Below are 23,290 nucleotides of genomic sequence, written 5' to 3' on the forward strand. Positions count from 1 at the left end.
CACTTCCGCGGCGGCGGCCACCTGAGCCTGGGTGCGCATGCGCACCGTAGCTGGCCCCGCCCCCCACGGGATCCCGCCGGCCTTTTAGCGTGGCTTTCTCTAGTGACGCTCTACGTTGGCTCAGATTCCCCTCCCCCGATCTCGGCTCTGGCGACTTGTCTTTCTACCGCTGGAGCGTACAGCCTTGTTACTTTCTGCGTTGTCTTCTCTACCGGTTTGGTTTGGTTTTCCTAAACCTTCCGAAAGGCGTTTCATTTTTCACTTGTATCTGAAGTGATATAAAATCGTTATCCTGTCAGTCCCTGTTTCTCATTAGAGAAGAAATCTAATTCATGCGCACTTTCTTGAAAAATAGTTTTAACAGTAAACAAAAGGCAAACCAAAAAATGAAGAATGCGTTCTCCTTGTCAAGAAGACCTCATCCACCACCCTCCTTTCCAGACATAGGTCTTGTTTTTCTGTTTCATGCGCAGCATTATGAAATTTTATACATAGTTGTTTAAAGTATATTGTTGTGGAAAAACCTGAGATTAATGAGCCTTAAAGTGTGCAGAACTGTACATATTATTGTGAACTTCTTTTGTTTGCCTCTTTTCCCTCAGCAGTGTCTTGAAGATCTTTTCCGTGCTCGTGTATATCAAACTGTCCATTTCTTAAGTGCTTCATGATTTTTTTTCTTTTTTTTTAACAGTTATTGAATATATGCTGTTTAAGAACTTGGGAGATAAAAATATAAGTAAAACACAGCCCTCCACCCCCCACCGTTAAAGAGCGCTCAGTTTTTTGAGAAAGTCGGAAGGGTGGTGAAAAATTAACTCTCCTACAAGGGAAAACTGGGTCTTAATAGAAGCGTAAAATGTTTTTATACCACCAATGCCACCCCATCTTATGTTATTTAAGTCATGTGGCTTTTAGCCTCATTACCGTTAAATATTGGGCCTCTCCGCAGGCTCAGTGGTAAAGAGACACAGGTTCCATTACTAGGTAGGGAAGATCGCCCGGAAGAGGGCATGGCAGCCCACTTCAGTATTCTTGTCTAGAGAATCTCATGGACAGATGAAGTTGGCAGGCTACAGGGTAAGGCCGCGAAGAGTTAGACCTCACTGAAGATTTCGCATGCTTGTGTGCACCATTGAATGTTCCTCTATTGCTATTCTCAGTCTCCCTTATCTGGAGAGGTTAATCCCTTGCATATTTCTGAAGTCTGTTGAGATACAATCAACTTTTAAAAATCTTTCCTGAACCGCATTTCTTTATCCTATAAATACGGAGGGCCTACCAAGTTCTGAAGACACTTCTAAACTATGTAAATTCAGCACTGAGTAAAACAAAGTCCTTCCTCTCATGAAGCTTTCATTCTAATGAGAAAGATAATAAACAGGTAAATGTATAGTATGTCAAATGGTGATAAGGATGATAGAATAGGCAGGAAAGGGGGACCCAGAGAAAAGTAATGACGAGGGATGAGATGTCATGTTATGTGGTAGGAAAGGCCACTCTAATGAAGCCGTAGAAGGGTAGATACCTGAAGGAAAAGAAGGAAACTTGTGAATTTCTGGGAGAAGCCTTAGCAGATGGAGAGAATAGCATGTGCAAAGACCATGAGGCAGAAGCATACTTGGGGCATTCAAGGAAGCCAGAGTATAGCTGGAGTGGGAGGAGGGCTGGAAGATGAGGATATACAGATGAGATTAGAGTTATTCTGGAGTGAATAGTGTAGAGCTAAACACTCCTTTCTGTACACTGTGCCGATTCAGTGGCATGTGTCTGTCACATCGTGTAGTGATTATTTAACTATCTATTTTCCTAAGATTCTTCACCATGTCCTCTCTCTAAAAGGGCATCATCTTATGTGTCATTCTAATTCCTGGTGTTGTGCCCAGCACTAAGGAGATCTTAGCCTCTTCTAACAGTAATGAAATAAAGATTTTACATTCTGCTTGAGAGTTTCATAAGGAGATCACTCACAGTCCTGTCTATTTATCTATTTTACCATTCAATAAGTCTGTAACAACCTTTGATAGTTTCATGGGAGGCAAACTGCCATTTGCTAAGGAGCCTCTTTATCCTTTCAGCTGCCTGAAATGAGCTTTTCTTTCAAGGCATTAGTTAAACTGAACTGAAGAACTGATAAATAATAATCAATGTATCAGAATCACCTTCATGGTGGAGGTAGCAGTTGAGCTAAGCTTTGAAAATACAAATTTTCACAAGCAGAGAAGCCCATAAATCACTAATAACTACTCTTTAAAATATCACTTCCTTTCTTGCTTGCAAACTGAGTTCTTTGCCTGGATACACTTCCTTGGTTAAAGGTATCTTTGTCTCCTACCAGGGGAGACTTGAAAGATAGGTAGCTTGAAGATGTTATGTAAAATTATGCCTTTATCAAAATTATAACATCAAAATTATTCCCTCACTGGCTTCCCTTCTTCTGCAGATCCAGAAATGTTGCTCAGAGATCTGTCCATCACCCTCATTGTCTTCGGTCTTCTTTATGCACAAGCAATCTCAAGCACATCCATTTGCCAATTACTCCCAAGCTACTAGACTTTTCTCCTGCAATCAGTAATCAAAATCTGACTGTTTACCATGATACATGTTTCCACCTGGATGTCCCATGGTACCTTTACAACAACAAGGCCCTACACCCAACAGAAAGACTACTATCAAAACAATAACAATAACAGAAATAACAAGCGTTGGCAGGAATGTGGAGAAATTAGAATGTTTTTACACTTTTGGTGGGGATGTAGGGGACAACAGAGGATGAGATGTCTGGATGGCATCACCGACTCGATGGACATGAATTTGAGTAGACTCTGGGAGTTGGTGATGGACAGGGAGGCCTGGCCTGCTGCGATTCATGGGGTCGCAAGAGTCGGACATGACTGAGCGACTGAACTGAACTGAAAATGGTATCCAGCAGCTATGGAAACAGAGGGTCCTTGAAAAAGGTAAAGAGAGAATTACTCTATGATTCACCAATTTACTTCTGGGTATATATCCACAAGAATGGAAGGCAGAATTTTAAAGAAATATTTGTATACCCAAGTTCCTAGTAGGATTATTCACAAATGCCAAAACGTGAAAGCAACCCAAATGTCTATTGACAGGTGAATGAATGAACAAAATGCAGTATACACAATGGTGTATGCAGGGGGCTATTCAGTCAGTTCAGTTGCTCAGTCGTGTTTGACTCTTTGTGACCTCATGGACTGCAGCATGCCAGGCTTCCCTGTCCATCACCAACTCCCAGAACTTGCTCAAACTCTTGTCCATCAAGTTGGTGAGGCCATCTAACTATCTCATCCTCTGTTGTCCCCTTCTCCTACATCCAATGTTTCCCAGCATCAGGGTCTTTTCCAATGAGTCAGTTCTTCGCATCAGGTGGCCAAAGCATTAGAGTTTCAGCTTCAGCATCAGTCCTTCCAATGAATATTCAGGACTGATTTCCTTTAGGATTGACTGGTTTGATCTCCTTGCAGTTCAAGGGACTCTCAAGAGTCTTCTCCACAATTCAAAAGCATCAATTCTTTGGCACTCAGCTTTCTTTATAGTCCAACTCCCACATCCATACATGACTATTGAAAAAACTATAGCTTTGACTAGATGGACCTTTGTTGGCAAAGTAATGTCTCTGCTTTTTAATATGCAGTCTAGATTGATCATAGCTTTTCTTCCAAGGAGCAAGCATCTCTTAATTTCATGATTGCAGTCACCATCTGCAGTGATTTTAGAGCCCAAGAAGATAAAATCTCTCCATCTATTTGTATGTTTGTATATTTGTATGTATATGTTCCCCCATCTATTTGTATGAACAGTATGAAAAGGCAGGGGGATATTATTCAGCCTTTAAAAAAAAAGGAAATTCTGGCACATGGTATAACATGGAGAAACTTTAAAGATATTACTAAGTGAAATAAGTCAGTCACAAAAAGATAAATGTTATATAATTCAATTTATATAAGGGACCTAGAATAGTCAGCTCCTAGAAACAGAAAGTAGAATGGTGGTTGCTTGGAGTGGGGGGGGGGGGGGGACTAGAAAATTATTAATAGAGTTTCAGTTTCAGCAGACAAAAACGTTCTGAATATTGGTTGGAAAACTGAAAATACTGAAATGTGCACTTAAAAATGGTTAAGATGGTAAATTTCATATATTTTGCCACAGTTAAAAAAACAAAAGCAAAAACATGTCCCAATCAAATTCAGTATATTTATTCTTCAGTCTGCTTTTCCACATCTCAGTGACTGCCACTTACTAGTCACCCAAATAGAAAGCTGGCCATTAATCTGTGATTTTCCCTCTGCCTCTTCCTTTGTCAATCTAGTCACCTGGATTTTGTCTTTATCTTCTTAACATCTCTTCATAAACCCCAGGCTATCTACTCCCTTTATTAGTAGTATTCTTATGTACTGTTTTCCAGAGGTGTTGCTGTTACTTTTTTCTAGCTGCCCTTCCTGCCCTAAATCTTACTCCATTCAAATTATTTTCCATTTAGAATATTTTTTCCCCTAAATTAAATATGTGAATAAATGTTTCTGCTCCTAAAAATACATTCAGGTCCTCCATATTGGTGGGTTCCACATCCATGGACTTTGGATGGAAAATATTTGAAAAGAAAATCAGAAAGTTTCAAAAAGCAAAACCTGTATTTGCTGTATACCAACAACTATTTACTTAGCTTGTACATCATATTTACAAACATTTACATAGCACTTACATTGTATTAGACATTTCAAGTAACCTAAACCTGATTTAAAGTGCACAGTACATAGGTTGTATGCAAATATTGCACCATTTTATATAAGAGATGAGCATATGGGATTTTGTTATTTGTAAGATGTTGTGGGGGGGGGGGCTGTACTGGAACCAAACTTCTAGCATAGGGTTACCAAGAGAAGATTGTACTTTAATAGCTCCCCATTGGCTGCTACTATTTAGAATATGGAAATAAGACTCACTCTAATATAGTCCATTCTTTTCTATATCCTAGCTTCTATTTCTTCATGGGCCTCTCTTTAAAGAAGACACTCAAGCCACAGTAAACCATTTGTAGCTCCAAAGAACATACTGTAAGTTTTCCTAATTCTGTAGCTTTGTTTATGCTTCCTTCTTTGCTTGGGCTGCCAGGAGTGCCCTCCTCATCCTGTACGCCTGGTTAACACCTGGTTTTCTTTGAAGACAAATAAAAACTTATGTCCTGTATGAAACTTCTTCTGACCACTTCCCTTTTTCCTTTGCTTAGAATTTATTTTTCCCGCTTTATAGCTCAAACTTTAAAAAAAAATGCTTCTGTAATGTTTTATTGCATTTGCTTGTGTGTGTTAGGGAAAAGTCTTGTTCACCTTCAGAAAGCAGGACAACAGGCCTCTGACCAGCTTTCGACCTGCCTGCACCCTGCCTGGACTATGAGTCTGCCTGCAAGCACACCAGCTGTCACCAGCAAGTCCAGCAGCAACTTAGATAAGAAAGGGTTAGGGTTAGAATTTCTTGAGCCCCTGGGGCTCAAGTAGCGCCTGCAACTGATGATGATATTAGTTTTCAGCCTGGGATTATAAATGGGAGCCCGCCTCCACCCCCCAAACTGCAATCTGAAGTCTCAACCATGGAGTGGACGCACTGCCCAGGACCCTTTCCCCTAATGGGACTCCAGATTGCTGTTACTCAGGACTTCCCAGTGCTGTTCAAGTCGGGATGCAGGTTTTGACCCAACTTGGTGATGTTTATGACATTACTCTCTCTATTGCTTCTATTTCTTTTCTTTTAATGATTCTATATTGAAATTAAGTTAAATATTAACTCTTAAATATTAAAAATTGTTTATTTTGTGTTTAATAAGTGGTTTCTTTTGTTAATGAATCCTTTGCACCTAAAACGAAAGTAAAACTTTCGCCAAACCTTTTACTTCAGGTTATTTTGAGTCCTTTTACTTCAGGTTATTTTGAAGGCAACGCTGTGGATCGCTTCTATCTATATCTTCAGTGCCCAACACAATGTATGGAATATTGTACATATGCATTAAAAGTTGGTTGAATGTACTATTTATTATACTGATATGAATTCAACAAACATTTATTCAACATTTATTTAATACCTGTTATTTTCTAGTGCTGGGGAAGCCAAGCTTCTAGTGCCCCATCTAGTAGAACAGATATGTTAAGGAAAACAACTATCTTAAAACTTACTCCATGATATGGCAAGTACTTAGCAGAGGTGTATATTTTTCATGGATCATGTAATATATCTTATTAGCTCCTGTTTTGGAACCTAGCAGAGTGATCACAATAAGTGCTTAATAAATAGTGATTGAACAAACTGAACCTATAATGCAATCTGGGCTCAATCTGTTGACTTCATTGTGCAGGCATTTAATGTTCTAAGCTAGGAGTGGCTGGAGAGAAATTGAAAAATTGTGAACGTTTCTGGTGCCATTATAATGCGTTGGCTGGATCTGTAGGCAATTGGGCTAGGAGAGGTTTTAAGCAGAAAAATGGCTGAACAAGCTTAGTTTACCAGGAAGAAAAGTGAATCAAAGGGTGAAGAGCTGGAAAACGGGGAAACGATGGGAGAGGTCACTGCTATTGTCCAGTTGAGTGACGACGGTGGATTAAGGCAGTGAGAACAAAGATGGATGAACGAGGAGAAAGGGTTGGATTCTCGAATTTTGAAGCAGGTCAAGGTTTAGTGCCAATGAGAGGAGGGAAGGAAGGTAGAGAAAGTGAAAGCGAAACTGGTATGTGTATTACAGGTTTGTGACCAATAATGTATGGGATAGTAATCTATAAACAATAAAACCTCACAGTAGTTGGTTGTTTTTAATCTTCTCTGGCCGCTCTTAATTTGGGCAAAGTGGCTGTACGTTTAAAGAGACGTGTTCAGGTCCATGAAAAACATCATATTTCAAATTAGGTTTTATCAGTCCTCAGATTTCTCAAGGAGCAGCGAAGGATAATCTGAACAGAGAGGAAGGGGAGGACAAAATTCCTCAGCTATTTCTTCAGCTCCTTCCCACTTCCACGAACCTACCCTGGCACCCTGGAGGCTCGGAGCCCCGCCCATTCCATCTCAGCCCTAACAATTCTTCCGCGACGGATTTCCTCACTAGCCAATCACGCTCCGTGGCGTCATTACTTTGCGCCACACTGGACAAGTCAGAGGCCGCCCCACGTGTACTGTGTTGACTGTCAATGTCTCTTGGAGCCCAATTCCCGGAAGCTGTGAGTTCTGCGAGAAGTTCTGCACTCGGTACCCCGAGTCTGCGAATTCCCAACAATGAACACTACCGGCGTGCTGTCCTTTACCCAGCAAGCCTGGGAGCAGGTGCTGGCCAAAGTGAAACGGGCCGTGGTCTACCTGGACGCCGCCTGCGCGGAAAGCCTGCACTGGGGCTGCGGGTCCTCGCGGTTGCTGGAGGCGGTGGGAAGCCCTGCGTGTTACATGCGCGAGTTCGAGCCCGCCGCAGTTGGTGGCGGAGCCGAGCAGCTCAAGGCAGTGTTTGTGTTGAGCTCCCTGCTGAAAGGCCGGATCGTGGAGACCCTGCGGGACATCATCTGCCGAAGTCACTTCCAGTACTGTGTGGTGGTCACGGCTGTGAACCACGCAGTCCATCTTACCGCTAATCACGTGCCGGCGGCGGCAGCAGCCGAGTTGGAAGGGCAGCAGCCAGTGTTCGAGCAACTGGAGGAGAAGCTGTGTGAGTGGATGGGCAACATGAACTACACAGCCGAGGTGCTGCACATACCGTTGTTACTCGCCCCTGTCGCTCCCCACCTGGCCCTGACTCCAGCTTTTGCTTCCCTTTTCCCACTGTTACCCCAGGATGTGCATGTCCTCAACAGTGCGCGACCTGACAGAAGGAGGCTGGGAAGCCTGGCTGAGGTGGATGCCGCCGCCCTGACCCCCGAGCTCCTGCTGCAGATTAGGTGCCTGGTGTCAGGGCTCAGTGCCCTGTGTGAGCATTTAGGGGTGCGAGAGGAGTGCTTTGCTGTAGGTTCGCTCAGTCGGATCATCGCGGCAGATCTGGCCAGTTTTGCTCCTGCCAAGAACAGGAGGAAGACGGCCTCAGGCAGGGCCTCGGTGGTCTTTGTGGACAGGACGCTGGATCTCACAGGTAAGTGGCAGTGGCTGTGGGGGCTTCATAACCACTCTCCAAAATGATTCAACCTATAATTAATTTACCTCTTTCATGTGTCAGCCGCTTCCCGGGTGGCTCAGACGGCAAAGAATCCTCCTGCAGTGCTGGAGACACAAGAGATGTGGGTTTGATCCCTGAGTTGGGAAGATCCTCTGGAAAAGGAAATGGCTATCCACTCCAATATTCTTGTCTGGAGAATCCCTGGAGAGGAGCCTGGCAGGGTACAGTCCATGGGGTCCCAAAGAGTTAGACATGACTGAGGGACTGACATTTTGACTATGTGTCAGGTTAAGGAGACAAAGAACTAAATAGACATAGTCCCTGATCTCACAGTTTATGGTGTAGAGGGGGTTAGAGACAAACAAATAGCAATTAAAATCAACTTATTAAATGCTGTAATGGATAAAGGCATCCTTAAGGTGTACTATCCTGTTAAACAAAAACAACTACATCTAGCCCAAAGATTGAAAAACCGGACTCAAAATCGATCCAAGTTATATTCTAAAAGTGATGTCAGAAAATATCCACTCGAAGCAATTCTGATTTTCAGATTTCCCATTCAAATGCAAATAATGTCCTCTTTTTCAAAATCATATTGTATTTTAGTATGTAATTATACTAGTCTTGATTTACGTATTACTTCTGTTATAATGTTTTCCTTAAAATATATTGTTCTATACTATTAAAACTCAGCTAATGCGAAAAAAAAAAAAAAAAAAAAAAAAGAAAAACCGGACTTATGCTGACATGGAGGAGAACTGTGCACCTGGGAACCTTTAGAAATGTGCAGATATGAGTATTCACAGTGATCCTTCATAAGGAGGCTTTAAGTTGTTGAAGAACTATTACCAGATGACCAAGTTGAAGGAAGCTGTATAACAAAACCGAAAAGTATCACAGAAATTTGACTTTCAAATCTCTTTACATGAGTGTTAATGAGGCTGAACTTAAATTTCACCAGAAAATGAGACTAAGTAGACTTGTAGAAAATATTTTCAAGTGTTCATTGATTTATTCTTAGTTCTTGTTCTATTGAAGATTGGGTAGTCCCAAATTTTAATAATATTTATATGCATAAGTAACAAATGGTACCCTTAATATATTGTTGTTTAGTTCACAAGTCATGTCCATCTCTTTGCGACCCCATGGACTGTAGACTGCCAGGTTCCTCTGTCCATGGAGTTTACCAGGCAAGAATACTGGAGTGGGTTGCCATTTCCTTCTCCAGGGGATCTTCCTGACCCAGGATTTGAACCTGAGTCTCCTGCTTGGCAGGCAGATTATTTACCACTGAGCCACCTGGGAAGCCCACCATTAAAAAGGTGGAGGAAAAACACTTTCTCATACTTGTCATGAGCATTACTTTCTTTTTTAAAATATTTTTTTAAATAATTTAAAATTTATTTTTATTATTTTTGGCTGTCCTGGGTCTTTGTTACTGGGTGGGCCTCTCTCGTTGTGGAGAGTGGGATCTACTTTCTAGTTGCAGTCCTCAGTCTTCTCATTGTGGTGGCTTCTCTTGTTTCACAGCATGAGCCACAGGACTTGCAGGCTTCAGTGCTTGTGGCACGTGGACTCAGTATTTGGTGGTTCCCTGGCTGTAAAACACAAGCCTGATAGTTGTGGCTTATGGACTTAGTTGCTCTGTGGCATGTGGGATCTTCACAGATTAGGGATTGAATCCACTGTCTCCTGCATTGGCAGGTGGATTCTTTGCCACCTAGCCACAAGAGAAGCCCTTTGTATTTGTTTTCAAAGGTCAATTTTATTGTTCTCTAATTAGGTAAATGTATGGTTGCTGGTAGTACAGGCTGGCCACACCCAAGTTCAGGGACAATGATCAGGTAACTGATTTTGGTAAGCATTCCCTTCAGTAGATTAACAAAAATGTTGAATGAAGTAAAATAAAATAAAAAAACCCATAATAGGTGCATTTGAGATTTTGATTATAAGATTCATCTTCAGATTATAAAATAGATAGTAGGCTAAATGGTAACAGTGAGATGTAAGCTTAATTATGTGCCTTAAAAAGCCAGGTGTCAGCCTGTAGGTGTGATTTAAATAAAAGTAATCATTAAAACACCCTTGAATTCTTAGAAGATTGAAAACACCTGATGAGTATATGCTTCTTGAGTTTTTGAGTAATGGTGTATACTGCCTGTGCTTCAATTTCTTTTTGCCCAAAATGTGACATTTCAAATGTTCAGTTCAGTCGCCATGTTGTGTCTGACTCTTTACAACCCCATGGACTGCAGCACGCCAGGCTTCCCTGTCCGTCACCAATTCCCAGAGCTTGCTCACACTCATGTCCATTGAGTCAGTGATGCCATCCAACCATCTCATCTTCCGTTCTCCTCCTGCCTTCAATCTTTCCCAGCATCAGGGTCTTTTCCAGTGAGTCAGTTCTTTACAATGGGTGCCCAAAATATTGGAGTTTCAGCTTCAACATCAGTCCTTCCAAAGAATGTTCAGGACTGATTTCCTTTAGGATTGACTGGTTTGATATCCTTGCAGTCCAAGGGACTCTCAAGAATCTTCTCCAACACCACAGTTCAGAAGCATCAATTCTTCAGCACTCAGCTTTCTTTATAGTCCAACTCCCACATCCTTACATGACTACTGGAAAAACCATAGCTTTGACTAGATGGACCTTTGTTGGCAGAGTAATGTCTCTGCTTTTAATATGCTGTCTAGGTTGGTCATAGCTTTTCTTCCAAGGAGCAAGCATCTTTTAATTTCATGGCTGAAATCACCATTTGCAGTGATTTTGGAGCCCAAAGAATAAAGTCTGTCACTATTTTCATTGTTCCCCATCTATTTGCCATGAAGTGATGGAACTGGATGCCATGATCTTAGTTTTCTGAATGTTGAGTTTTAAGCCAACTTTTCCACTCTCCTCTTTCACTTTCATCAAGAGACTCTTCAGTTCCTCTTCACTTTCTGCCATAAGTGTGGTGTCGTCTGAGATTATTGATATTTCTCCCAGCAATCTTGATTCCAGCTTGTGCTTCATCCAGCCCAGCATTTCACATGGGATGTACTCTGCATAGAAGTAAAATAGGCAGGGTGACAGTATATAGCCTTGATGTACTCCTTTCCCAGTTTGGAATCAGTCTGTTGTTCCATGTCCAGTTCTAATTATTGCTTCTTGACCTGCATACAGATTTCTCAGGAGGCAAGTCAGGTGGTCTGGTATTCCCGTCTCTTGAAGAATTTTCCAGTTTGTTATGATCCACACAGTGACATACTGTTTCATAAATCAAGATCGCTTCTCTCCCTGCCCTGCCCCAAGACTCCAGTTAGGCAAACTTTAGTGTCCTGGCCATCTAGCGTCATAGCAACTACTTTTTATGTAATATGCATCTCTTCCTTATATATAACTTCTAAATCCAGAAAAAAAACAAGGAGAGCATAGCTTCTGCCTTCTGAAAGCTCCCAAAGCAAAGTTATTAGGAATGATTTAGAAAATAAGGGTAAGTTGGAAGGCCTAAGTTGCCAAGCCTCCCGATCTCCCCATATTTACCCCTCAGATTTCTTGCTTTTATATCACTGAGAAAATATGAGCCATCAGGAAGCTTCTGTATCTTCCCATCACCAAATCTACCAACCTTTCTACATCTACAGCCACGTATTTCTCTCTCCTTCCTTCATATTAAAATGAGATGTATTGTCTCTGCTACTGTCTAGTGCCAACTTTTCCTCCTTTGCAGACTAGATCTTTTCCTTTCTCACTCCTCTCATAGATTGACTTCTTTCAAATATCCTCCCCCTTTGCTAGATCATAATTTTTAAAAATTGTCTTTTCTACCAGATTTTTCCCATTAGCATGCACCCAGAATGGAACATCTCCTTTCTTAACCCCTCCGGCTCCTGCAACTTCAGATTCATTTTTGCTCCATTTTACAGCAAACTTAAAAAAATTTGTCTATTCTTGCTATCTCTACCATCCTCTGCTCAGTTTTCCCTTGGCTTCACTTCTTTTAGGCTTTACCCGCCTTAATACTCCTCAGAAATTTCCTCTGTCAAGATCACCAGTGACCTCCATGTTGCCAAATCCAATGTTCAATTATCAGGATTCATTTTAGTCAGTCTCAAAGCATCATTTGTCACAGCAGAGTAGAGGATGCAAATAGTTTAAAAAATAATGTGAATACAAATATTAAAGAAATGCAGAAGATATACAGATAATGCAGCTTCTTGTGTAATCCCATCAGAACATAAAACTGATGCTTTATTTGCTTGCTCACAGTCCTTCCATCAAATCTGGGTTCCTTAGCATCTTTTTCAAGAGCATACATGACCTGCCTGTGTGTACTTGGCCCACCTCAACCCTAAATGATCTCCCGTCACACACAGCTTTCTTGGCACGCTGGCCACCTCGCGCTTCCTCGACATGCCAAGTGCATCCCATCCTCAGGGCCTTTGAAGTCCTGCAGCTCAGCTCGGAATGTTCTTCCTTCAGGTATCTGCATGGCTTCCTCGCTCACTTCCTTCTCAGACAACCCTTCCCTGACCACTTTCTAGAGACATTGTCTAAACCTTGGTTGTTTATTGCCTATCTCCTCACATTTGAATGGAAGTTCCTGAGAGGAGGGACTCCATTTTGTTTAATTATTTATTAACTAGCAGTGGGAAGAGTGCCTTGAAAATAGTAGGTTCTCAATAAGTATTTATTGAAAGACTGGATGAATGTACAGGTGAATTAAAGGTTGCTGTTATTTGGATATTAAGTGAGGTTAATGTACTCATTTTTTGTGATAGAAAATACTTCTGAGATCCCTAAGTTGCATCATTAGTCATTCACAAATAAAGTCAAAGTATACCAGGGAATGCATTTTCTGAGTATTCTAAAACTTGACAATTTAGGTCCATGATAGTATATGAGCCATTTTAGGTTCATAAGATCATGCGAAAGACTGGGAGAGCATGGCTTTAGAGCCAAGCAAAATAGCAATTAAAATCAACTAATTAAATGCTGTAATGGGTAAGTACATTCCTAATGTGCACTGTCCTGGTAAACAGAAGCAACTGCCTCTAGCCAAAGATTGAAAAACTGGACTTACACTGACGTGGAGGAGAACTGTCCACCTGGGAACCTTTTAGAAATGTGCAGACACCAGTATTCACAGCAGTCCTTCATAAGAAAGATTTAAGTTGATGGAGAACTGTTAACAGATGACCAAATTGAGGGAAGCTGTACAACAAAACACAAAAATAACTGAGATACTACAGACAGTAGACTTTCAAGTTTGAAAGGGGCATTATTCAAAGGGAGCAAATAGAAAAGTTTCTCTGGGTAGATTCAAGGCAACAAACAGGTAAAAAGAGAAAGAAAAATCAATCTACTTTGTCCAGGGCTTATGAGGAACCGTGAAAGTATCATTTTCAATGGCATGCTGAGAGAAACACACAATATGATGACAGCAATGAGCGTGAACCTCCGGGAAGTTTCCTGAGATCTCTGCCAAGTACATTTAAAATGATCAGGACTCTGTTTCCTCCTGAAGAGTTCATTTGGAAAGCACCAGGTGGGGCTCGGCCAGGTGGCGTTCATGCATCGAGGACAGCATCCCCGGCCTGGGAAAGGGAGCTCGGGTTGGCTGAGACCTCCTGAGTGGGCGAGGTCATCCGCCTGGGGTAGCAGGTGGCAGTAGCAATGCCCTGGCGGGAGCGGGGCTCAGGGGAAGCCAGAATGGGCGGCATGATGCTGTCCCTGGGGCCCAGCATACTTCCCTCTCTACTGGGGCGTGGAACCCAGTTTGAAACCTATCGACTTTGGCATAGTGTACCCAAGAAAGTTTCACTCATCTACATCCCACTTTTAAATTATGACAGTGCTCTCCTTTAGAAGGGATCAAATTATTGCTGGTTGATAGAGGGTAGATTTTAGAGGAGAGATTCTAATTGGAACAAATTTGTTACTCTAGTCCTAATAACTTATAAAGTCTTTTTAATGGATGCGTTTGTGGTAATCATCCAAACTATCTTCCAAATAATCAGTTTATTGGTTCATTTATGTCAAAGATGTTTCACAATAGTGTTGCAATTTCATATTGATAATTCTTAGGGCTGATTTTCAGCTGGTATGCAGTTGTGTTGTCAGACTTGTTTTTTAAAGACAAGTATGTCTGTGCATGTGTGTGCAGTCACTTCAGTCTGTACAAATCCATGGACTGCAGCCCGCCGGGCCCTTCTGTCCGTAAGATTCTTCAGGCAAGAATACTGGAATGGGTTGCCGTGTCCTCCTCCAGGGAATCTTCTCAGCCCAGGAATTAAACCCGCATCTCTTGCCTCTCCTGCAGTGGCAGGTGGATTCTTTACCACTGAACCACCTGGGAAACCCCAAAATGTTTGTACTAGTAAGTAAAGAGAAATTCTCTACTTTGTGAGACCACAACTCACTTAATACTGTTGCTTGGTAGAGGCAAGTGATAGGGCCTAAGAAAGTGGGGGTGCTGAGGGTGCTGAGGCCGCAGAAGGAATTCATGCTGGTGGTGATGATTGTGGAGAAGCAACACGTGTCCTTTGCTCCACGGTGGCCCCAAACTGGCTGGGGTGGGAAGGTAAGTGGAGTTGGTGGCATTACTTTTGGCCCAGGTGCTTTCCAACCATGATCGAGGCTCTGACATCCAGGAACATACCCGATCACCATGCTTAGTTTTTTTTTTTTTAATTTATCTGTCCTGGCTGCAGCAAGCAAAAGGAGCTGGGGAGCTCACAACTTGTTACTAAGAGTTTGTTGTGGACTTCCCTATTTGTCCAGTTGCTGGGATTCTGAGTCCCTAGTGCAGGGTTTGATCTCTGGTCAGGGAAGTGGATCCCACATGCCACCTAGGGCAGCCAAATAAATAAAAAATAAAGATTACAAAGAAAAGAATTTGTTGTGACAAGAATTTTTTTGATGTAGTTTCTTACATCAAATTGCAGCTTAGATTGGGGCATTGTTTAGCTAAGGATAGCTGCAGCATGTAGAAGATTGCACCAACAATTTTTTAAAATCAAAAAGTAACTGGAAATCATCAGAATGATTTGAATCTGATATGGATTTCAATTTAAATTACATATGACAGCGGTTTTCATATAGTGACCAAAAGAAAATCCATTTTCAGTTGTTGGCTTAAATGTTAATTTATATACATAGTGTATTAAAATGTTATTTGTTGTTGAATATTTTGGGTGCTATTCTTGGCACTTTGCCATTAGAAGATATATATGCATATGTATATATTCTTCTTAGGTGTAAAATTGACACAGATAACCTCCAATAGTTCATAAATACTCCACAGTGTTAATGTCATGCTTACAAATATAGAGAAGCTTCTCATCTTTTTGTCATCATCTTTGCTGAAAGTAATGTCACTTTGTCTAATAGTTGGTTTATTTTTTTTCAGTAAACATGTATTGAGTGCCTGCTATGTGCCAGGTGTTATTCAGGCCTAGAGGAATACTGGTGAACAAGATAGACACATTCCTTGCTCCCCTGAAGCAGTCGATAAGCTCTCTGAGCTGAAAAATAGAGGAAGTTTGTTGTAATTGTTTGAGAAGTTATTGCAATTGTATTTTTTTTCCATTTATTTTTATTAGTTGGAGGTTAATTACTTTCCAGTATTGTAGTGGTTTTTGTCATACATTGACATGAATCAGCCATGGATTTACATGTGTTCCTTGTTTGAGAAGGCCCCCAGTGTCTGTTGCTATGATTCTGGTGTACCTTTACCACATCTAGACCACACAGAAGCTTGTCTGCAGTATTCTTCGGACATGTTTGCATAGGGGATTTAAAGACAAACTTCTATGGACTGGTCTGGCTTCTGATTTTGTTTCAAGGGACAATTAAAAAGGTAGACGTGATTTACGAATATCAGAGAGATTTGAGTCTTTTTTTTCTAGTATTTTCTGGCTCTTCAGATGGGCTTAGAGGGCTTTGTTGATTATTTACAAGTTCAAGATCAAAAGATAAGAGGGAGCAGTAACTCTGGGAATTAAATTTCTTCTTGGTTCAATTCTTTTGAATTTTAGTTTCATATAAACTTTTAAATTAAATCCATCCAGTTAAAGATTAACTCCCAATCCAATGGGTGGTTCTTAATCCTTGGATTAGGATTTATTGGTTCATTCAAGATGTGGTTATATATTGTTTTATTAAAGTCTTAAAATTTAAGACAATTCATAATTGCTAACCTTTGGGATCATACTACTTTTCTCAGCACTGTACATATTACATATGTACATATTACGTTGTTACTCAGTCGCTCAGTTGTGTCCAACTCTTTGGGACCCCATGGACTGCAGCATGCCAGGCTTCCCTGTCCTTCCCTATCTCTAGGAGTCTCCTCAGACTCATGTCCATTGAGTCAGTGATGCCATCCAACCGTCTCATCCTCTGTTGCCCCCTTCTCCTCCTGCCCTCAATCTTTCCCAACTTTGGAGTCTTTTCTAGGGAGTCCATTGTTCCCATCAGGTGGCCAAAGTATTGGAGCTTTAGTTTTAGCATCTGTCTTTCCAGTGAGTACTCAGGATTGATTTCCTTTAGAATAGACTGGTTTGATCGCCTTGCTCTACAAGGGATAAATTCCTTTAATTTTTATGACAATTCTTCTATAATTATCCCCATTTTACAGATGAGGAAACAGAGACATGGAGGAGTTAAGGAACTCACCCAAGATCACACAGCTAGTAAGTCAAAGAGTTGGGGTTTGAACCTTTGCAGTTTGCTTCAGAGCCTGTGCTCATAACCTCTCTCACATGAAAGGCTATTCTTGTCCTAGATAGTGGAGATGAGGTGCTTGTGGTCTCAGGAAGCTAGCAGCCTCAGAGACTCAGCACAGTTGTTGGACTCTGGTGCTGCTTTAGTGTTCGAAAAAGTTACTTATTCTTTCTCCCCACATCTGGTTTTCCACAAAATGCAAAATAACCAACCAATATCTTTATCTTGGAGAAGGAAATGGCAACCCACTCCAGTATTCTTGCCTGGAGAATACCATGAACAGAGGAACCTGGCGGGTTACAGTCCATGGAATTGTAAGAGTTGGACACGACTTAGCGACTAAACCACCACCACCATCTTTATTTTAGGGTTCAGAGGGTATTGTTTAAAATCAGCATAGGTAATGAGAGCAATTGAGAAGCCATGTAAGGCTCCGACTAGGTTGCGAGTGTTAGATCTAGACTGGTATAATAAATTCAAGGCTTAGCTTAGTGACTTACCTGCCTTTTGGTACTCACTGAGCTTTTTGAGGGATTTTTCATTTGTAAATGGGGGAAATAACGAGTGTAAAGTGCTGTTGGAAAAATATAAAATCATCCATCCATTTACTTATTCAATAGATAACTAATGCAGTAGATAAGAGATTAAAAAGGGATTGTGTTTCCATTTTCGATAGCATAGCTAGGGAAGACCTCTCTGAGGATGTGACGTTTGATCAGAGAATGACAGGAGAGGGGAAATAGGATGTGTGACAGCCTTGATATAGAACATATAGGACCCAGGTACAGAACACAGAAGACCCAGCTATCGAATGCGTTAACACCCAGGGAATGGCAAGTGCAAAGGACCTGAAGTGGGAAGATACTGGATGTGTTTGAGGAGTCCAGTGTGGCTTCCTTCAGTTTGCCCTGCAAGCAAGGAGGGCAGTGAGAGGAGATGAAGTTGGAGAGATAGGCAGAAGGAAAGCATTGTAGGGCAAACTAAAGACTTAGATTAAAAACCTGAATATGACAGGAAATTTGGAGGGTTTTGAGCTGTGATGTGACAGGCTCACATTTACATTACACAGGATCACATATGTAAGGAGTGAGGGGATTGAGGCAGATCCTTAATATACAGTAGCTGCTGCCACTCTCTAGGGTGTGTAACAGGCATGCGTGGCAGTCATAGTGGCCTTAGCTCTGCCCTTCCAAGTCAGAAGTCTTTGGGTGAGTTTCAACTTATTGGTCTCAGTTTCTTGATCCGTGAATTGAGAATAACAGGGTAAAATAAGTTAACACGTCCATGTCTGGTACATGATGGGAAAAATGTTAGTTATTACCATTATTAATTAATGACATGCCTTTAAAGTGATTTAATGTCTGTGAAATGTATGTTTTCCTCTTCAACATGAGGCTAAGACTGTAAATATAAGAATAATTTGCCATACATATAACCCAGAAGAATTCTACTACCTAACCTATTATCTGCCACTAAAGTAAATGAGTGCTAAAGAATTGATGCTTTCAAATTATGGTGCTGGAGAAGACTCTTAAGAGTTCCTTGGACAGCAAGGAGATCAAACTAGTCAATCCTGAAGGAAATCAACCCTGACTATTCATTGGAAGTACTGATGCTGAAGCTCTAATACCTTGGCTACATGATGTGAAGAGCCAACTTACTGGAAAAGACCAGGATGCTGGGAATGATTAAGGGCAAAAGGAGAAGGGGGCAACAGAGGATGAGATGGTTGGATGGCATCATTAACTCAATGGATGAGTGTGAGCAAGGTCTGGGAGATGGTGAAGGACAGGGAAGCCTGGCGTGCTGCAGTCCTTGGGATTGTAAATGGTCGGACACGACTTAGCAGCTGAAAAACAACAGCAAAGTAACTGAGAGTTGGTTAGAATTAACCATTCGTCAGGAACTATATTCTATGATATTTTGGGTGTTAGTATATAATATTTTAAGGATGTAAATAATAGTTTGGTTCTGTGAAAACAGCTCTTAGCTACTGAACCTTAAAGAAAATTAAGTATGTTGACTTCTCATATTGAAGAGTTTATAGACAAGTTTCTAGATTTGCTGAGAGTTTTTGTTTTAATTTGCTGACAGTGTAATGAATTGAGACTTGCTAAAGTCCCCTGTGCTTGCATAGGGAGGAGGAGTATCAGCTAGACTGTAGACGCTAAAGAAGTTAAGAAAGAAAGGCAGAACACATAGACAACTTGTTTGTACCATGTGTCAAAGAATGGCAGATGACAGATAAGAATAGCTTAGGGTCAAGACTCCGAATTTGGGCAAGAGTTCACGGAAAAGTTATTGTGGTAATGAGGAGAAGTTTTTAAATTATTAAGAAGGTTAGTACTGGAAAGCGAAATTCATGATGCTGTGGGGTAACCTAGTATCTCCTTTTCAGGGTTAAAGAGGATTCACTTAGAGACTTTTGACTCTCCTGTGGGTCTCAGGGCCACTAATAGTCACTAGGCATTCATTCAGCAAGTATTTAATGAGTAAGTTATAGTCTGAGTGCTGGGGAGACAAACATAAACCATAGAAAACATAAATAAGATCTGGTTCCTTTCAGCCCTGATAACTGAATATTTTTCTGGTGGAATAAAATCTCTTTTCTTTAACAGCAGAAGTCCCCTTCAAAGCACTCATACTGGTTCTGTCTTAAGTCACTTGTATGGGCTTTTTTTTTTAAATAAAGAGTGTGGTTATCTGCCTCCTGTGTTTGAATTCTTCCTCTGTAATTTACAGCGTATATAATTTTGAGCAAGTTACTTAAACTGAATCCTTTGCTGTGTCATTGAGCATAATAATACCTATGTATTAGGGTTGTTTTAAGAATTAAGTGGATAATAAATGTATAGTATGGAAGTTAACATCTGTACATCATCAGGTCTCAATCAGTCCAGTTCAGTTGCTCCATCGTGTCCGACTCTTTGCGACCCCATGAACTGCAGCACGCCAGGCCTCCCTGTCCATCACCAACTACCGGAGTCCACACAAACTCGTGTCCATTGAGTCGGTGATGCCATCCAACCATCTCATCCTCTGTCGTCCCCTTCTCCTCCTGCCTTCAATCTTTCCCAGCATCGGGGTCTTTTCTAATGAGTCAGCTCTTCACAACAGGTGGCCAAAGTATTTGGAGTTTCAGCTTCAACATCAGTCCTTCCAATGAATATTCAGGGCTGATTTCCTTTAGGATTGACTGGTTTGATCTCCTTGCAGTCCAAGGGACTCTCAAGAGTCTTCTCCAACACCACAGTTCAAAAACATCAATTCTTCAGTGCTCAGCTTTCTTTATAGTCCAACTCTCACATCCATACATGACTACTAGAAAAATCATAGCCTTGACTAGACCTATATTTGTTGACAAAGTAATGTCTCTGCTTTCTAATATGCTGTCTAGGTTGGTCATAACTTTCCTTCCAAGGAGTAAGCATCTTTTAATTTCATGGCTGCAGTCATCACCTGCAGTGATTTTGAAGCCCAGAAAAATAAAGTCTGCCACTGTTTCCACTGTTTCCCCATCTATTTGCCATGAAGTGATGGGACCGGATGCCATGATCTTAGTTTTCTGAATGTTGAGCTTTAAGCCAACTTTTTCACTTTCCTCTTTCACTTTCATCAAGAGACTCTTTAGTTCTTCTTCACTTTCTGCCATAAGGGTGGTGTCACCTACCTGTCTGAGGTTATTGATATTTCCCGGCAATCTTGATTCCAGCTTGTGCTTCCTCCAGCCCAGCATTTCTCATGATGTACTCTGCATATAAGTTAAATAAGCAGGGTGACAATATACAGCCTTGATGTACTCCTCTTCCTATTTGGAACCAGTCTGTTGTTCCATGTCCAGTTCTAACTGTTGCTTCCAGACCTGCATACAGGTTTCTCAAGAGGTGGGTCAGGTGGTCTGGTATTCCCATCTCTTGAAGAATTTTCCAGCATTTGTTGTGATCCACACAGTCAAAGGCTTTGGCATAGTCAATAAAGCAGAAATAGATGTTTTTCTGGAACTCTCTTGCTTTTTCGATGATCCAGTGGATGTTGGCAATTTGATCTCTGGTTCCTCTGCCTTTCTAAAACCAGCTTGAACATCTGGAAGTTCTAGGTTCACCTATTGCTGAAGCCTGGCTTGGAGAATTTTGAGCAATATTTTACTAGCATGTGAGATGAGTGCAATTGTGTGGTAGTTTGAGCATTTTTTGGCATTGCCTTTCTTTGGGATTGTAATGAAAACTGACCTTTTCCAGTCCTGTGGCCACTGCTGAGTTTTCCAAATTTGCTAGCATACTGAGTGCAGCACTTTCACAGCATCATCTTTTAGGATTTGAAATAGCTCAACTGGAATTCCATCACCTCCACTAGCTTTGTTCGTAGTGATGCTTCCTAAGGCCCACCTGACTTCACATTCCAGGATGTCTGGCTCTAGGTGAGTGTGAGTGATCACACCATTGCGATTATCTGGGTCATGAAGATTTTTTTTGTACCGTTCTTCTGTGTATTCTTGCCACCTCTTCTTAATATCTTCTGCTTCTGTTAGGTTCATACCATTTCTGTCCTTTATCAAACCCATCTTTGCATGAAATGTTCCCTTGGTATCTCTAATTTTCTTGAAGAGATCTTTAGTCTTTCCCCTTCTGTTGTTTTCCTCAGTTTCTTTGCACTGATCGCTGAGGACGGCTTTCTTATCTCTCCTGGCTATTCTTTGGAGCTCTGCATTCCAGTGGGAATATCTTTCCTTTTCTCCTTTGCTTTTCACTTCTCTTCTTTTCACAGCTATTTGTAAGGCCTCCTCAGACATCCATTTTGCTTTTTTGCATTTCTTTTTCTTGGGGATGGACTTGATTCCTGTCTCCTGTACAGTGTCATGAACCTCCGTCCATTGTTCATCAGGCACTCTGTCTTATCAGATCTAGTCCCTTAAATCTATTTCTCACTTCTACTCTATAATGGGGATTTGATTTAGGTAATACCTGAATGGTCTAGTGGTTTTTCCCACTTTCTTCAATTTAAGTCTGAATTTGGCAATAAGGGGTTCATGATCTGAGCCACAGTCAGCTCCCAGTCTTGTTTTTGCTGACTGTATAGAGCTTCTCCATCTTTGGTGGCAAAGAATACAATCAATCTGATTTCGGTGTTGGCCATCTGGTGATGTCCATGTGTAGAGTCTTCTCTTGTGTTGTTGGAAGAGGGTGTTTGCTATGACCAGTGCGTTCTCTTGGCAGAACTCTGTTAACCTTTGCCCTGCTTCATTCTGTACTCTGAGGCCAAACTGGCCTGTTACTCCAGGTGTTTCTTGACTTCCTACTTTTGCATTTCAGTCCCTATAATGAAAAGGACATTTTTTGGGGGTGTTAGTTCTAGAAGTTCTTGTAGGTCTTCATAGAATCATTCAACTTCAGCTTCTTCAGCATTACTGGTTTGGGCATAGACTTGGATTACTGTGATATTGGATGGTTTTCCTTGGAAACGAACAGAGATCTTTCTGTCATTTTTGAGATTGCATCCAAGTACTGTATTTTGGACTCTTTTGTTGACTATGATGGCTACTCCATTTCTTCTAAGGGAGTAGTAGTAGACATAACGGTCATCTGAGTTAAATTCACCCATTGCAGTCCATTTTAGTTTGCTGATCCCTAGAATGTCAAAGTTCACTCTTGCCATCTCCTGTTTGACCACTTCCATCTCCTGTTTGATATTAGCTATTCTGATGAAGATGATGAGGGTGATAATTGTGATTCCTTGAATTTCTGGTTTAGATTTTTCTACCTAGTTTTTCTGCCCAATTAATATGACATGGCAAATACAATAGAGAGATACAGATAGAAAGACATTAGGAAGTCAAATGTTAAATGATTTGAAGTGAGTGAGATCAAACAAGTTGATTTGGCCAGTCACATCCATTGTTGCCACTCTAATGGCAGAAAGTGAAGAGAAACCGAAGAGCTTCTTGATGAGGGTGAAAGAAGAGAGTGAAAAAGCTTGCTTAAAACTCAACATTCAAAAAAATAAGATCATGGCATCTGGTCTCATCATTTCATGGCAAATAGATCAGAAGATTGGGAAAGATTGGAAGCAATGGCAAATTTTATGTTCTAAGGATCCAAAATCACTGCAGATGTTGACTGCAGCCATGATGAAATTAAAAGATGCTTGCTCCTTGAGAGAAAAGCTATGACAAACTCAGCATTTCCAAAAGCAGCGACATCATTTTGCTGACACAGGTCCACATAGTAAAAGCTATGGTTTTTCCAATAGTCATGTACAGAAGTGAGATTTGGACCATAAAGAAAGCTGATGGCTGAAGAATTGATGCTTTTAAACTGTGGTGCTGGAGAAGACTCTTGAGAGTTCCGTGGGCTGCAAGGAGATCAAAGCAGTCAATCCTAAAAGAAAGCATCCCTTAATATTCATTGGAAGAGCTGATGCTGAAGCTGAAACTCCAATGCTTTGGC

The 23,290-nt window shown here is 41.1% G+C and overlaps 1 protein-coding gene across 2 annotated transcripts in view; it reads left to right on the forward strand.

Moving 5' to 3' along the window:
• Nucleotides 1–7,162: 7,162 nt before the first annotated feature.
• Nucleotides 7,163–23,290, forward strand: part of SCFD2 (sec1 family domain containing 2) — a 390,385-nt gene continuing 374,257 nt past the window's right edge. For both annotated transcript variants that reach the window (XM_065914499.1, XM_065914500.1), the window contains exon 1: nucleotides 7,163–8,116. In XM_065914499.1, the coding sequence (XP_065770571.1) occupies nucleotides 7,279–8,116 (838 nt within the window). In that variant the 5' untranslated portion in view covers nucleotides 7,163–7,278. The remainder of the gene's footprint in view (nucleotides 8,117–23,290) is intronic.

The sequence above is a fragment of the Muntiacus reevesi genome, chromosome 22 (genome assembly GCF_963930625.1).
Source record: "Muntiacus reevesi chromosome 22, mMunRee1.1, whole genome shotgun sequence".
Taxonomy (NCBI): Eukaryota; Metazoa; Chordata; class Mammalia; order Artiodactyla; family Cervidae; genus Muntiacus; species Muntiacus reevesi.